The following is a 17,354-nucleotide window of genomic DNA, read 5'->3' as shown; positions in this document are numbered from 1 at the left end:
GAATTAAACCGAGCAACTGGAGCAGCTTTGCAGAAACCCTCAGATTAAACAGCTGCAGCTCGGCACTCCACTTAATCTGACATCTCTTAATCAAAGACTGAGAAACACTGAATGTGCTGTAATTGAGGTTTGACAGACTACAAAATAACAACAATAACAAGTGCGTACAAACATATTTTGAGATTGACAATAAATTTGACTTTGACTAACAAGAGTTGGACAAATATGTTTAAGTTGTGTTATAAAGCCAACATGAAGCAACTTACATTTGAAAAGTGAGATAAGAACTCTAGTGTGTCTAGATACGGTTGTTAGGGACTTTTCAGGACATTTCCAGTGTGTGTTTTTAATGAGAATGGTACAAGATAATGTATGTAAAGGGTTAGGACTAGGGCTGCTCAATTAATCGTATTTTAATCGCAATTACGATTATGGCTTGCAACGATTACGAAAACAACATAATCGAAATAAAACGATTATTTTTTAATTATTATTACTTTTTTCAAATAATTTATTTTTTGTATTGGTTTTTCAGTTGAATTATACTTAAAGTTCAGCGTAATCAACTGTTTCTCCAATAAATGGATGTTTTGAAAGTAAATGGATAATCATTTTTAATAATCCTGATATCAATTATTGACCCAAATAATCGAGATTATGATTTTTGCCATAATCGAGATGAGATGGGAAGTCAGCTATGCGTCAGCCCTCAGGGGAACCCCGTCTGTAACACCACACCTTTAAAGTACAGCGTCCTGTGTGTCGAATAACACCCTGAAGTGTCTTTGAGGTTTCTGATGACATTAGCAGTCCACAGGAAACGGGTGTGAACACAGCTTTCGCTCAGATTCAGACGGCTGTACTGATCCCGAAAAGTCAATTCTCCCTACTGAGAGAGCTGCTCAAACTCTTATCGTGTGACCTATACAAATCAAGAAAACCCACACTCCCAAAGCAGTCGACTAGTTCTAGTTTGCAGCTGCTCATAGGTGGTTCAGTGTATATATTGGATGGTTATTAAGTTTGCACATCAAATATGAATGCAACACCATTAGCTTCAAAGCATGTCCTTGTTGATATTCTGTATACATCTCATTTAAAGTGTTCCCCTATATTATTGCTTGTAAACATGTTATCAATAAGGCTTTTTGTTTTGATCAATTCCCACAATAAAATAAGTAGACTTTCTAAAAAGATGTGGATTGGTTTAAAGCAGCGGTGTCAAACTCAATTTCATCGCGGGCCACATTCGCATAAAGGTTGCACTCAAAGGGCCGGTTGTAACTATATAAATATATAATATATATATAAAATAATGTATTATGTTACATTATTGCCTCTGAATTGGATTATTATCGGATAGGATAATAACTTAGTAATTAACTACGTCTGAAAGCAGAAGTCCAGGGCAAATAATTGCAAGTCTCTCAGTGCACATGTCACAAAACGAGATGCATTGTGGGACATGTAGTTTATGGGCATATTATATTATAAACGTATTATATTATTGCAAGCTCTTGCGGGCCACATAAATGAAGTGGCGGGCCGGATTTGGCCCCCGGGCCTTGAGTTTGAGACCCCTGGTTTTAAAAGCTTTTGTTATGCTCCTAAGCACCCACAAATGTTATATTCCTTTCTGCAGGTCCGCTGCAACTCTGACTACTTTTAAATCCAGACTGAAGACTTTTCTTTTTGTCGCTGCTTTTAATTGAACTATTCACATCTTAAACTGCACTGTAACTTTATCCATGTACTTTTGCTTTTAATGTTTATTTTATTAGCTTTTTCTTTTTTAATGCTTAATGTCTTTCATTTTTTTGTAAGCACTTTGAATTGCCTTGTGTTTGAAAAGTGCTATATAAATAAACTTGCCTTGCCTTTCAGTGAGAGGTCGCTAGCTAGTGCAGTTTGCCTATTGTTGCGTTAATCGTGCAGTTATTGACAGTAACGAAACAAATAAGAAAAATGGGGTGCTGTTTTTGCCCTACTGTCCCTCTAAGTAAGGCATACAAATCTTAAACGGGATGTTTGTGCCGTGAATGCTATTTTCAGTTTTTCTTGATAATCAGATCACACACACACACACACACACACACACACACACATCCGAAATACCTATATTTCTGCAGTGAAACCCTTACCTTGAGCATGCCTCTGTGGAAGAAGGTGAGGCCTTTGTACAGCATGGCGATGGGCTGGTTCTTCTTCAGCTCTAAAGACTGCTGGAAGTCTTCCATAGCTGCCACATAGTCCTGGGGAGAGAGCACAGGATCAGCATGTGGACGAATGAGGACGTGAACTGTTCGTAATGCACATACAGAACGGTTTTCAGACGAATAACAGGCAGCAGTAGTATTCAGAGTATCACATTTAGGTAATACAAGAACAGGGAAGAAATACAAGGCTAGAGAGGGAGAGTAAACGGAGCACACTGTCTGGTAAAACTAACAAAAAAGGCCACGAGCAAACACGATGGGTCACCTCGACAGTTAAGAAATGATCTTGATACATGGCAGTTGTAAGTACTCACATATACTTGTACATATATTGAGTGCATAGCAGTAATACACCAATTAAGAGTGTGTCAGTCCGGGATAGCATCAAGGTCCTTTTATCAGTAGATGCATAAAGTGGTCCCCGTGTCTTCTTAAAACTAGCAGACGACCCTCTCATCTGATTGTGTCCATATTAACAAAGGACATTCTCAACCCAGGTCCTGACGGGCAGCTGGGGATTACATAGCGTTTGATGATCACACCTCTGAGATGAAGAGCAGGGTTCCTCTGTGCCTGTAGAGGCGGGCGGAGGGCTGCAGCTGGATGGCTTTGGTCAGATCGCCCAGAGCCTCGCTGATTCGACCCAGAGGAGACAGGATCTACACAATCAGACAACGCACACACTCAATAAAACAACATATGTATGGAAACCAAGTGAGATCTGAGCCCTACACCTAGTTTAAATGTGAATTTGTATTTATTTCATTTACTATTATTTTTGGTTGGGTATTATATTCAGGGTTTATACACTTTTTCACCCATGACTTTCCATGACCTTTACCTAATTTTCCATGACCCAAAAAAATGACTCTTTCTCAGCGGCACCCTGAACATGCTTTATTTTAACATGGAACAGGAAAGTAAGGTCTGAAACATGTCGTGCCGATCTGAAACAAATCCAATAGTTGGCGTACTAGCTTCTACGCGCTAAAGCAACTCAAATCTCCCACCAGCAAAACAACCTCGTCGGTTAAATGCCATTTTACGTTTCATTACTATACGATACAGTATGTATTATCATTATAGTATTACTATTTCTGCGATTAGATAAAATATAAATTATATTTGATGCAACTTTGGTTACATTTCCCTGACTTTTCCCAAACTTTGGGAAAAATATTGTTTTCTAAAACTAATGAGCATTTTCAATTTCCGTGACTTGTCCAGGTTTTTAATAACCGTAAGAACCCTGTTTATTAGTTTATATTTAATTTTAACTAGCACCTGTTTCGGATTTGTAAGAATACCTGTCTGTACCGACTACCCAGCGAGAGGTCAGAGAATTTAAATGAATGTCTGTATTTAAGTATAATTAGCCAAGACTTGGAAGGAAAGGGGTGATGTATGTCTGTATGTATGTATGTATGTCTGTGTGTATGTGTGTGTGTGTGTGTGTGTGTGTGTGTGTGTGTGTGTGTGTATGTATGTATGTATGTATGAATGCATGTATGTATGCATGTATGCATGTATGTATGCATGTATGCATGCATGTAGGTATGTATGCATGTAGGCATGTATGTATGTATGTATGCATGCATGCATGCGCGCGCGGGTGCGTGCGTGTGTGTGTGTGTGTGTATGTATGTGAGCAATAACATGTAGATTTGAGTGGACTGTAAACTGAAGCGGGTGTGACTTTTATGTACATCTCCATGGATGTTATATATTTGTGGAATAAATAAAAGTTCTAAAAACATATATTTTCATATCAATCTTGCAGAAATCCACTTGCTTTGATCTAACAAGGACATGACTTCACCAGTTACTAGGCAGACAAATACACACACAATAACAATGGCAGGGTTTTTAGGAAGTGGTTCCTTTGTTTGATATTAAACTGCTTCCACTATTAGGAACAGCTGGTTCGATAATTACAACTGAAAGAAATGTATGATAATCTCTTTAAATCGCACTCGTCACGTTTAGGTGAAGAAGTTCATCACATGTTGCCATTTACAGTTCTTAGAGCTTTTCTAATGTGATACTTCTTATGTTAAATACAAATACATTTAAGGACAACAAGTACAAACTTTTTTTCTTTTTTACGTTTAGGATCTTGAAGAATATGTTTTAACAAACACTTAAACATCTCGTGAAATTCCTATCGGGGTCTTTTGGCTGCAGTGTCGGTGCATTGTTCTTAAAGAGTTACCATAATAAAGACTGTTGTGTGAAGGCAGGGTTGAGTAACCGCTTTTGTGTGACTTGCAAATCAGCTTGATTTCAACACAGATGTTTTTTCAAGTGGCTCGCAAAGAGGAAACGGCCTCAGAGTGAAACCTCGCAGTATGATTCATCAAAGTAAAACTCAGTTATTGCATGTCTGATTTACCTGGGAAACAACTCCAATTTGTACGTAGTAACACATTTTTCCATATGATGTTTTCTGTGCCATCAAATCAACACTGATAACTTCCCCATCTTTTAAAGTGTCAGCTACTTAAACATAAATAATTATTTTTAACATCTCACACACCATCTTGTGTTTTGTGTGCTTCCTAAAAAGTCTAAAAGTACAGTGAACATACTGTATGTGTTGCTTCTCACGGCACCAGAAAGGCACTGTGTGAATCACATGTCATCAGGGAGCCAATGATGCTCCACTGACGCCGTCCAAACATACAACGATCAGACATCGTGGTGATAGGTTATCAGTGGCATCAGATACGTGAGTGTTTTATGGAACTTCAAATCTCATGTAAAGGTCCCCTATTATACTGTTTTTCATCAATACATTACAGGTCTCAGATATATACAGAGCCTGTCTCTGATTGGCTGAAACACCAAACAGATCATTGCAGCATTACCCATAATCCCCTCTGTTTCAGCCCTGTTTTCCAAAGTGCTGATTCTCTGTCTGTTACTTTAGATGAAAATAAGGAGCCCCTCCCCCGCCCCTCTGAGAGACATTGGGGGGGGGGGGGGGGGGGGGGGGGGTTACATTGGTTGCTGATTGGCTAATGGTTACCAAGCCAACACATCGTTATGACATCATAAGTGGCCAAAATCTGATCAGCTCATTTTCAGACAGGATTTTATAGAAATGGATCAAAAGAGAGAGAATCTAATGACCTTTAAGAACAACACTTTTTAAAAGGAGGGTGAGAGAGCAAACCATATAAGGATTGACTCTCTTTGTGCAGCTCACCTCCGCTCGCTGCTCGTAGACCTCGGGCCAGTTGGGCTCCAGGGTGATGACTCTGTTGAGCTCGAACAACGCCAGGTCAGCATTCTTTATGTCCTGGCGTGGAGAGGAAGGAGAGGCGGTCACATTTTGTAGACATAAACCTTTATATATGGTGAACAAAAGCAGGAGCACAAACAACTAAGAAAGCTTCAAAAGTGCTGTCCAGTGTTTTCTCTCTCCTCGCCACAGGTTCCATTTGTATTCATTGAATGACACCGAGTCACCCCGCACATGCCTGAGAGTGCTGCAGTCATCAAAATGCATGATGCAAAAAGAAAACCTACAGACAACAACACCTTCTCTAAATTATATATCAACTAAGGTTCTTTTTTTATCGGCAGACTCCCAATTTATTGCAAATAAAGGAACTCCATTTATAAAGAAAACAGAAAAGGAACTATTTAGCTTGTGCTGCAGGTTTGAGTCGTCTGCTGTGAATAATCTGAAGACCTCGCAGACAGCTACAACAACGCAGTATTATAAGTGTTTCTCATATATAACCACATTTTCCCATCCATATCATTGAGGATATAATCACTTCATATCCTGATGAGGCCACAAAGTATACCTTTGATGCTTCCTGGGGGTTTTAAAGTCAAAGCAAACTATATCTCTGTTGCACATTTCAAAGCCAGGTTGCATTACATGTGCACAGAAAGTTCAGATCACTAAAATACAAGAATCGTTTTGGGGATTTCCTAGGGCTGTGCGATTATGGCAAAAATCATTATTACGATTATTTTGGTCAATAATTGATATCACGATTATTAAAAACGATTATCTATTTACTTTGAAAACATCCATTTATTGAAAAAAAAATGTGAACCGTATGTTTTTAAGAGTTGATTATCCTGAACTTTAAGTATAATTCAACTGAAAAAAATAAATAAAAAAATAATAACTACATTTAAAAAAAAAAAAAAAAAATAATAATAGTTTTAATTCGATTACGTTGTTTTCGTAATCGTTGCAAGCCAAAATCGAAATCGCGATTAAAATATGATTAATTGCACAGCCCTAGGATTTCCCAAACACAGAGAAGTTGGAGACAATACAAAAACACTATCATCAACCACTCACCTGTAAGCTTTTCTTCCCGTACGCTATCCCCCTCCCATAGATGGCACTGACCAACTCGGGGTCGCCCTTCAATCAAACACATATTGTCAAATGCAACAGAAAGAAAGGAAGTGGTACTCTAGGTTCGAAAGGATTCAAGGGGGTTGACAAAATAGCAAAAGTGCGGCAAAATGAAAACACACCTGTAATAAGAGTGAGAAGTGTTTGATGGCTTCATCATAAAGACCGTTGCCTATCAGAACGTAGCCTATCGCTGCAATGACAGAACAAAGGGCGATGAATAACCAGGAGAACATGGCGAGAGGTAGGTTTCGCATTTAGAACATCAAGCAAACTTACCAAGTTCTTCGTTTGTGTTGTGGTTATCTACGGGGAAGGGGATTTTTTTCTGTTCTATAAACAACTTGGCTTGGTTCTGTGAGGCGGAGACAAGAACAGAAAACATGTAGGGGTTAAAAAAAGAAAGAGACATTTATCAAGATGGCACGCTAACTAAAAAAAACCAGTAGCTTCCTGTTTGAAGCCAACGACAGATCCACTGAATGTGGAAGAAACTCAGATTAACAAGATGGTTATCGGAGGGGCTTTATCTAAAAACACCGCTTTCCTGTTCCTTTGAATTCTTTAGAAACAAGTAGTTCTACAGAACACGTTTTAAATTAAAACCTTTAGGTGACTTAAAAGGGGTGTCAATAAGCTTTCTCAAGGCAAGCCAAGTTCGACTATAAAAACACATTTTAAAGAAGGTTACTTAAAGTGAAAAAATTAGGGCTGTCAGTCGATTAAAATAGTTAATCGCGCATTTTTTATCTGTTCTAAATGTACCTTAGAGGAATATTTTTCAAGTTTTTAATACTCTTATCAACATATGAGTGGACAAATATGCTTTATGCTAATGTTTATTATCATTTGAACAATGACACATATTCTCATGAATATTAAACACAACCTCTGATCATTACAAATATTCGCCTAAATTCAACCTGGAACCTCTCTCATTCAATAAGACAATAGAAAGTGTGTGTCTCGGTGTGTCTCGGTGTGTGCGTGCGTGTGTGATCGTTGGAGCTATGTGCAACTCAAGGCATATGCCTCGAACGGGAGCTGCCTGGACGCTGCAATCATGTTACGTCTATCCGTGCTGAGTGTGCTGACTTCTCGTACAATGTCCCGCTGTCTGCTTCCTGCATCAAGTCAAGTGCTCGGCGCAGTTGTCGGCGAAATGTCGCTCCTCTGTTTTCATTTAAACGGCTCCTTATATCCGTTAGCGCAGCTAGCTAGCACCAGATGCTAACAACAACAATACACGTAAGGTCCCTCCCGGTCCTCCTGATGGCCAGTCTGTGCCTGCCGGTGAGCGTGGAAGGTGGTGTCTGCAGCAAGCGGGCGGCAGGAGCGGGGCTGTCAGCATCAGCTTGTAGACGGTATTTTAAACTCGATGCGCTCTGAAACTACGGGGCGGCCGGGACAAAAAATGCACATGCGTTATCGCGTTAAAATAATTAGTGGCGTGATTTTTTCGCGTTACGCGTTAACTTGACAGCACTAGAAAAAACATTAAAAGCACAAAGATGAAGTAAAACAACATCAAGGTTATTCTTAGAATTCAAGCCCATTGCTAAGGACGTTGACTACAGCCGAGCAAAGTTCCTGTGTAGCAATACATATTCCGTGTATTGCTTAGAAAGGCTGTTTTGTCATCCTCCCTCTCACAGTGCCACGTCGAGTCACCGTGCCATCCCTAATGCAGAATGGCAGCATGACATACACCATTGCAGGATGCAAATGGGTCAGCATGCAAATGTCGCTGAGGGCAGCATTTCGGGTTTTCAAAACAGCGGCAAGAAAACCGACATCATCGGATAAAGTCAGTCATCGGAATGTGAACTCGGGTTGTGGCAGAACGCAGCAGGTTGGGTTTCTCCTCTTTCTAACTTATCAGGCAGACATTTTCTTGATTGTTAAGGCGCCAACATTACAGGTTTTTCTCACTTTTGGGAATGAACACTAGCTCAAGTATTTCACCTCTAGAGGAAGGGTGCGGTCAATTGGCATCATTTGTTGGGTGTGGTTATAAGTGCAACAGACGTAGTACTTTGGTACACACGCAGCAAGGTTGTTGTTGTTTCCCCTCAGAATTCAAAGAGATTCTGTCATTCATTTTGTGATCAAAGTGTAAAAGCATTACAAAAAAGAATGCGTATCAAACTGAAACATGAGCATAGTGTAATAGTTCATTCATAAATAAGAGTATATCAATCAATAATATGCAGGTCAGGTTTCTTCCTTGATACACAAATGAAGACGGGAGAGCTTGTAACAGACATGTAGCACATAGTGGCAGAGTTGTTGTTGCTATAATAGAACAAAGCTGACTCAAAACCTACACTTCTCTCCCTGAAGCAAACAGGTAACGACAATTCATCAGATTGAAGTGTGTGTGTGTGTGTGTGTGTGTGTGTGTGTGTGTGTGTGTGTGTGGTGTGTGTGTGTGTGTGTGTGTGTGTGTGGGTGTGTGGTGTGGTGTGTGTGTGTGTGTGTGTGTGTGGTGTGTGTGTGTGGTGTGTGTGTGTGGTGGTGTGTGTGTGTGGTGTGTGTGTGTGTGTGTGTTGTGTGTGATCACCAGGATCTTCTCTGCGTTAAGGGAGAAAACCTGACTCGCAGGGCGGGTTGCTTCCCCTCCTCACAGTCTGGGTCTTCCAACTGTAAATAGAGGACTCTGAAAAGAGAAATATTCTGAGCAATTTATAAAAGGGTTTAAGTTACATTTAAAACATCACATATTTCAACGAGGAAGTGCCGCGACAACTGCCAAGGCAGACCTGACCCCTCTTCCAGTGGCACGTCAGCAGGGCAGTTTGAATTACTCCACAAAGCTCTTGAGAACGAAAGTAATGCACTTATAAGTTATTTATTGATTATTAATTCTAATCATGTTTTTGGAAGATGTCGTCCTCTTTTAACTGCATAGTTTAAGCTTTAAAAAATGTATATATTGATCATTCTTTAAACACACGTGCAGTTATATTAAATATTGGGAAGTTAAAGTTGCAATTGTGGTTTAAAAGTGAATTATTATATTGGTGTTTTAGGAAACTGCCAAATTAAGAAGGTGTGTGCATATTTGAGGTGGTAATATGTCAGGGCCGCAATCACTTTAAAGTGAACACTGTTACTTTTAGAGTGTGTCTGAGTTATGTTATGCATGTGGGGTAAAAAATAAAATATTTAAAAGCATTGAAAGGGATTTTTTTGTTATGTTTCCAATGCATTACTACAAAAAGATAACCTAACTTAATAATAATAATAATAATAATAATAAATAAACCAAGCATGCGGATTGCCGAGGCGGCAGGAAAAACATTTAACAGCTCAAAATGCATGCTACATTTGGGTTACGCTCTTTTAGTGTTCTTAAATATTTTAGATTTGGTTAATAATATCTCTTCAGCTCAGTCAGCACACACATGGGTGTAAACCAGACAGCAGTAATCTCAGCATAATGTCAATGTGTACAACCAGTTCACCTTTATTTTACTCCCAGACTGTACAACCTGTCCCCTCTTGGTCAAATTATCTGATACATAACTGCACCACAACTCCCCAGTATAATTTTCAGTTAAGTTTGCACTTTGCAGTAAGTAAAACAGTTGTTTTATTAAACTATATAGCTGGGGCTATAGCAGAATCCACCACAAGCTTATTGCCTTCACAAAAAATGTTTCATTAATGCTCTAATAAATGAGATTTTTCTGTAGAGCAAGTCACGCCAAAATGATGTATTTTCTGAATGGAGTTTGGTGTTGACCTTTTAGGGTAAGCCAAAAACAATGCCGTTTGTGGATGAGGTGTTGGTTCTCTTAATGTACTGTTCTGTACACATCCCCATACCTCACTCCTATGCTATAATGTCATTTATCGTCATTTATCACCATTTAAAATCCCATTTAAAATCCCATTTAACCTCTACGGCGGTAAGAGCCAGAGCTTATCTCAGTTATCTCACCGCTTGTTGTTATTAGCTCATCTGTTAGCTTACAAACGTTTAGGCTACTTCCACAGTGACAGTTGGAACAGAGGAAGGACGTGGCAAAGTAACAGCCGAAAAAGGGAGACTTTATTACCGCAGTCAGCCGCGTACTCTTCCCACTCGGACAGCGAGCTGCATCCCTGCTTGTGGAGCTCATTGTTGAACAGGGTGAGAGTGGAGAAATATTCAGAGGAGAGGATTTCTCGGCTCAGGTAGAGCAGAGAGAGCGCTGCTACCACAACAGCCCGGCTGGCAGGGGCCATGTTGTGCTACATGTGTGACGCGGTGAGAGCGGAAGCTGCGGCAGTTGGTTCCGAAACAGAGGGACACGCCCCCCTCACGCGCGAGAGAAGAAGATTGCAGACGGAGATGGTGATTAAACTACATTTCCCAGCATACTCTGCGGCTGTCAAACCGGTCCAGTGTAAAGCAGTCAAGCAAGCCGGACAAAACGAACACACTTTCAGAATAAAATAAAATTGCGATACTTTTTATTTGTATGGCTCCACATTTTTCCAGATTTTCTTTGTTTTAAAAAAATATGTTTATTCAATAACATATTTGAACATCATATATTTTGTATCTAAAAAAGTTCCCATCAGGGGAAGACATATAAAGTGATACCACTTTTTTATATTAAATAAATAAATAAAATAATGTACACATATGTATAATAACTACAATTAATTGGGGGAGAATATAAAATGATTAACTTTTAATTATTGATTAAATAGCAAATTACAATCTGTGCTTTTATTTTGAAGGCGGAGCTGTTTGGAACCATCGTACTTCCGCTTTGATTGAACAACATGCTAGCTGTGCTGTGTTGTAAAGTTATCAGTTTCCAGGTTGAAGAATGGGGAAAGATGGCTTTAGATGTGTTGAATGTAACGAAAAAGCACCAGAGTTACACCGGGATTACAGCAAGGGGATCCTGAAGATAACAATATGTGTACGTGAGTTTTTATCTTCCTAAATTAGAGGGGTTTGGTCACTGTTTATGAATGAAGATGCTGCATGCTATAAGATGATACAGCTAACATAGATCTCATAGACATGTTTGATACCTAACTTTTGACACAAATGCTTAATATTATCGTGTTATTCCAAAACAGCAACATTTGAATACAAATTGTGTGTGTGTGTTTCCAGGAGTCGTGTCAGAAGCCAGTGGACAAATACATTGAATATGACCCAGTTATCATCCTGATTGATGCCATTTTGTGCAAGACGCAGGCTTTTAGACACATTTTGTTCAACACAAGCCTGAATGTAAGTCTAATTTCCTTTCACATGGTCACAAACAATATTATATAAAAAATAAACTACTCTATGTATCAACAGTTTGTAGATGTGTGCATGCTCTGTGTTCACAACAGGACTCGTCTATGTTGATGTTATACATGGAGATGCTGTGGTGCAAGTCACATTTCAGACTTGATCTGACCATTAAAATAATATCATATCGTATATATTATGTTTTATTGTTTTGGAAGGGTTTGTAGTAATTTTACCTTCAGTATTTCAATGTTGCTGTTCATTCTGACATACTTTTACCTCTGTGTGGTTTTGTATGCAGGACTCTTACTTGTAACGGAGTATTTGAAATAGAGAGGAAATTCAAGTGTGTGTGTGTGCATGTGCGCGTGTCCTCTCCTCCCCTCCAGATCCAGTGGAAGTTGTGTGTGTTTTGCCTGCTGTGTGAGGCGTACCTCAGGTGGTCTCTGCTGCACGGCACCGAGCAGAGCAGCGACCCCGCGGACATCATCCGGTACACCAAGGAGTGGGAGTTCTACGGCATGTTCGGATTGGCCGCCCTCGGTGAGAACCAGAGCTTTATACACACCTGTTACTCTGGCAGAGATGGCAAAAGTACACACATCCTTTACTCAAGTAGAAGTACAGATACTATAAGATACGTTTGAAAATACTCTGCTAAAAGTAGAACTACTGACTAAACTTCTTTAGTCAAGTAAAAGTAAAGAAGTGTGGGCTTCGAAATGTACTTAAGTAAAAAGTACCCATAACCTTGTGTCCTTGGGCAAGACACTTCACCCTAATTTGCTGTATTCACTGTTACTTGCCTGATATGTGTAATATGTAATGTAAAGCGCTTTGAGCATTCGGAAAAAGTAGAAAGTACAGGTATTTGTGTTAAAAATGTAAGAAGTAAAAGTAAAAAGTCGTCAGAAAAAAAGTAAAGTACTGATACCCGAACAAATGTACTTAAGTACAGTAACAAAGTATTTGTACTCCACTACTTGCCACCCCTGGTTACTGGCTTTGTTTACCTGGGAGTATGACTGCGTTTACACTATATTTTGATTTGTCTCGAGGTTTTAATATAACCGTCATTTAGTCTGAAAATGTTTTAAAATACTAAAGCCCTTCACAATTTCCCAGAGCCCTAAGTGTTAAATGACTTGTTGTTGCCAAGCGACAGTCCAAGTCTACGATTTATTTTTTACTAACATTTCCCGTTTGAGATGCTGGAAGCACAGAATGATTGACATGTCGCTTCATGAATAACTGAATCACTCTGAAACATTTAGTTGATACTCAATACTAGTTGATAAAAAAAATTACATTTCTATGTGTTTTTATTTTATATGTTTCTAGTTATTGTGATTTTTTGAATGATTATTTTTATTATTTTACTCCCATTGTGTTATTTTATATTCTATTTATTCCCTGTACATCACTTTGGTCAACTTCGGTTGTTTTAAATGTGCTATATAAATAAATAAACATTGAGATGGAGAAACATATTGAATCAGGCTAAATCTTGCTGGTACGTATCATTAGATGCATGTATCCGTGTGTGTGTCGTGTGTGTAGAGCTGTCAGCGTTCTGCGTTGCCGTGCTGTTGTTCCTCGTGGTGGTGGTGGGGCGTCTGCAGGGCGCGACCCTCGACCTCCGCCTGCTGCTCCGGGCTCTGCTGCTCTCCTGCTACGGGAAGGTCCTCCTCATCCCCGCCGTCATCTGGGAGCACGACCACGCCCCGCTCTGCCTGGGCCTCATCAAGATGTTCGTGCTCACCTCCAACTCGCAGGCTATCAGAGGTGTGTGGGTGTGGGTGTGTGTGTGTGTGTGTGTGTGTGTGTGTGTGTGTGTGTGTGTGTGTGTGTGTGTGTGTGTGTGTGTGTGTGTGTGTGTGTGTGTGTGTGTGTGTGTGTGTGTGTGTGTGTGTGTGTGTGTGTGTGTGTGTGTGTGTGTGTGTGTGGTGTGTGTGTGTGTGTGTGTGTGTGTGTGTGGTGTGGTGTGTGTGTGTGTGTGTGTGTGTGTGTGTGTGTGTGTGTGTGTGTGTGTGTGTGTGGTGTGTCTTTGTTTGCCTCTGCCCTTTCCCCCCCTCTGCCCTCGGCGCTTTTCCCCTCCTCTGCGTCCTCCCTTTTCTCCCCTTTTCGTCTGTCGTCCCCCTCTTCCCCCTCTTCCCCTTCTGCTCTCTCCGTGGTCCTCCCTCGCTGTTTTCCCTGTGCTCTCCTAACATATTAGTAGGGTGTTAGCAAAACCAGATGTTGAGGTTATAGTGGAATCACATAATGTAAGGCAGGGATGTCAAACTCAATTTCATCGCGGGCCACATCAGCATTATGGTTACACTCAAAGGGCCGGTTGTAACTTTAAGACGATATAAAAATACATATATAAATATATCATATATATAAAATAATGTATTATATTACATCATTGCATTGGATTATCATCGGATAGGGTAATAACTTCATAATTAACTACGTCTGAAAACGTCTTTTCAGTGCGTATGTCCCAAAATGATTTAAAAACAAAAGCCAAATTCTAAGTGACATTTTGAAATAAAAATCTAATTCTGAGAAAAGGGGATTCTATGAAAAAATGCATATTTTGAAGAAAAAAAGGCAAATTCTGAGAAAACAAGGCAAATTCTGAGAAAAGTCATATTTGAGATGCATTGTGGGACATGTAGTTTATGGGCAACGTGCTTCTGTAGCATGTAACCGTATAATAAACATATTATATTCGTTGCAAGCTCTTGTGGGGCCACATAAAATGAAGTCGCGGGCCGAATGTGGCCCCCGGGCCTTGAGTTTGACACCCCTGATGTAAGGGATAGATACGATGCTGATCAAAATGGGATTATTATAGAAATTAGAAGTCATTTTTTATCTGATTAATAACGTTTTCTAATATTTGAACCTTATAGTTCAGGGATATCACTCTTCAAACACATGTTAGAGCACCAGCAGGTGGCAACTACCGCCAACTTTGTGTGAAACATCCCCCTGCTCCTGGTGCTTCTCACAAAGACCCCCAGTCAGAATCTCATTTCTCTCTCGCCTCTGTTCTTTCTGCAGTGATCCTGAACAGCAGCAGGCGTCTCTCCCTGTTGGCCGTGTGTGTCGGCCTGCTGTCAGAGACCTGCGTGGCTCGGGCCTCTGAGAAGCTTCTGTGGAGCGCCCAGGACATCTTGACTTTTGATTGAACGTCCTCAGACTGAGAGAAATGTCAGTTATCTCAGGGATGGACAAGTGATGCCAAACTGTGCCAGGGAACCCACTACACAGACAGGTGTTTGCTGCTCATATCCAGTTCTCCATCTGAGACGGAGAGCAGCAGAAGAGACATTATAATGACTTTTATTCTGTACTCTTTACAGAGATATGATACATCTTCATTTTGGAGAGATCTTTAGGACGTGGCGTTGTTTTTTTATCGTGGTTTTAAAGTGGATAATGTGCTTAAGATTCCTGTCATATTTGAATAATGTGACAATAAGTACTTCTCTGTTCGGACAGGACTGTGACTACACTCTTCACATTCTTTGGCTCATTGGGGAAATGCTTCGCTTAACACACACACACACACACACACAAAAACGGTACATTGTGAGAATAAATGGGGATAATTAATAAATAAAGAATCCAGGATTTACTTTCCCTTTATTTATTCCCATTATATATTACAATGCTGAAAGCTTATATAGCCCATACTGTATATAGGAGGGACAGTGACAGCTCATGTCAACATTTGGGTTTGACTAGATGTGGATTTTGCATTAGTATTAATCAATTACATCTCAGAAGAGAAGGAAAAATGCCTTACAAAGCGCAAAGTGAGGGCTTCAATTTGCTTTTTTGTCTGACCAACAGTCAAAATACTAGGGGTGGGAATCACCAGGCTCCCCATGATATGATACTATCGCGATACTTATGCCACGATACGAGAGTATTGCGATTATTCTACGATATGCTAAGTATTGCGATACGATATATTGCAAATCCCATAGGTCATATCCATGTCCGTCTTCCCCTCCTGGTTAAAAAATGTATTTGCAATATGAATAGTTTGTCTAAATAACCCAATTTGTGTTCTTTGAACCTGAAAAGGAGATGGCATTGTTTTTCTTACTTTCATTGCAATTGTATACATGTCTTAACGTAACTTCCTGTTTTATATACGACCATCTTTCGGACTAAAAAAAAAAAAAGTGTATATAATAAAATATCGATACTTGGCATCCGTGAATCGATACCATATCGCCACACAAAGTATCGCGATACTATGCTGTATCGATTATTTCCCCCACCCCTACAAAATACCCTAGAATATGTATTTTATTATGTTTGTAACGGCCAAAATCCTATAGAACTAAAACAGCCGCGGAGGCACTAGTTAGCGGATCTTCCGCAGGGCAATGATTATCCAAGTCCAGACAAGAACCTCCATTTGTGCATTTTATTCCAATAACAAAATACAATGAATTCCTATATCTATTTCCTGAAGCCGTTCCTCTGGCTTTCCTTTGTGTGGCTTGAAACACCCTGGTAAAAAAAAACGTTTGCCTACTAGTGCTCTGGCTCCCACCACCACCTGTCTCCAATATATACAATTACACCAGGTGCTCTAATCACCCGGTGCCCAAAACATGCCTTCAAAATAAAAGCATAGAAACTACTTTAACTTATGACGCTAACTAAGAATACATTTACAATAAACAGCAAGAGAATACATGTTAAACTATTAAATAATATAAGATATATAGCTCCAATAATGTTGATAAGGTAATTATCTTCACAAGCCTTATTAGGTGAGGTGAGATTCAAATGTATTGTTATTGCACATATGCCAACCCAGTCTCACGGCATTTCGTGTTCACCAACACGATTTTTAATCTATTGATTCGTGTTCACCATCACGATTTGCCCCTTTTTTTCGTGTTGCACAGCACGATTTTAAAAGCAATGTATTTCTACTGGTAATGTGTTTCGTGCCTGCAGGCTGCAGCACGTCTTTTTCTCCGGTCGGGTCGTGGAAGACCGGAAGCTGTGTGGTTCATAAAAACATGTTCTTACTCAATATCAAGCCACAATTATTGCTTTTATTTTAAATCGTATAATTTCGGACTTTTGTTGCCGTCTGTGAGGAAAATAAATGGGGCTCAGAGCCTCAGGATACTGAAATCTGTATTTTTAAATCTTTTTTTCCTTCTAATTTGTTATTCTTTTGAAGGTAACACACTGTTATTTACTCACCAATAACACACAATTATCCTTGCTTTTATTTATTGGTTTAATTCCATAATCTCGGGCTTTTTTGGCGTCCGTCAGGAACTGAATTTCAAAATAAAAATAACCGGAAACAGACGTAGGCCTATAAGGGACATTTCGACAGTGTTGGGAAAGTTCACTTTCTACATGAACTAGTTCAGTTCACAGTTCACACATTTTAAAATGAACTAGTTCAGTTCATAGTTCATAATTCAAAATGTTGAACTAAAGTTCATGGTTTCAAAAATGAACTAAT

General features: G+C 39.6%; 2 protein-coding genes across 2 annotated transcripts in view; one reads left to right on the top strand and one right to left on the bottom strand.

Moving 5' to 3' along the window:
• ttc13 (tetratricopeptide repeat domain 13) overlaps window positions 1–10,870 on the bottom strand; it is a 33,179-nt gene extending 22,309 nt beyond the window's left edge. Inside the window, 10 exon segments of the mRNA XM_034075948.2 lie at window positions 2,142–2,252; window positions 2,759–2,875; window positions 5,425–5,517; window positions 6,544–6,609; window positions 6,726–6,796; window positions 6,883–6,958; window positions 9,167–9,208; window positions 9,211–9,260; window positions 9,366–9,374; window positions 10,668–10,870. Of these exon segments, the coding sequence (XP_033931839.1) occupies window positions 2,142–2,252; window positions 2,759–2,875; window positions 5,425–5,517; window positions 6,544–6,609; window positions 6,726–6,796; window positions 6,883–6,958; window positions 9,167–9,208; window positions 9,211–9,260; window positions 9,366–9,374; window positions 10,668–10,836 (804 nt within the window). The 5' untranslated portion in view covers window positions 10,837–10,870.
• A 498-nt stretch (window positions 10,871–11,368) lies between these two features.
• arv1 (ARV1 homolog, fatty acid homeostasis modulator) lies at window positions 11,369–16,909 on the top strand. Its single transcript, XM_034076161.2, has 5 exons — window positions 11,369–11,525; window positions 11,726–11,845; window positions 12,241–12,394; window positions 13,412–13,636; window positions 14,906–16,909. Exons 1-5 carry the CDS (start codon window positions 11,430–11,432, stop codon window positions 15,031–15,033), a joined length of 723 nt encoding a protein of 240 aa, XP_033932052.1. The 5' UTR covers window positions 11,369–11,429; the 3' UTR covers window positions 15,034–16,909.
• The last annotated feature ends 445 nt before the right edge of the window (window positions 16,910–17,354 follow it).

This window comes from Pseudochaenichthys georgianus, chromosome 24, assembly GCF_902827115.2.
Source record: "Pseudochaenichthys georgianus chromosome 24, fPseGeo1.2, whole genome shotgun sequence".
In the NCBI taxonomy this organism is placed as follows: domain Eukaryota; kingdom Metazoa; phylum Chordata; class Actinopteri; order Perciformes; family Channichthyidae; genus Pseudochaenichthys; species Pseudochaenichthys georgianus.
Note: the sequence above shows the minus strand (reverse complement) of the source record. Positions and strands in the feature narration are given on the sequence as shown.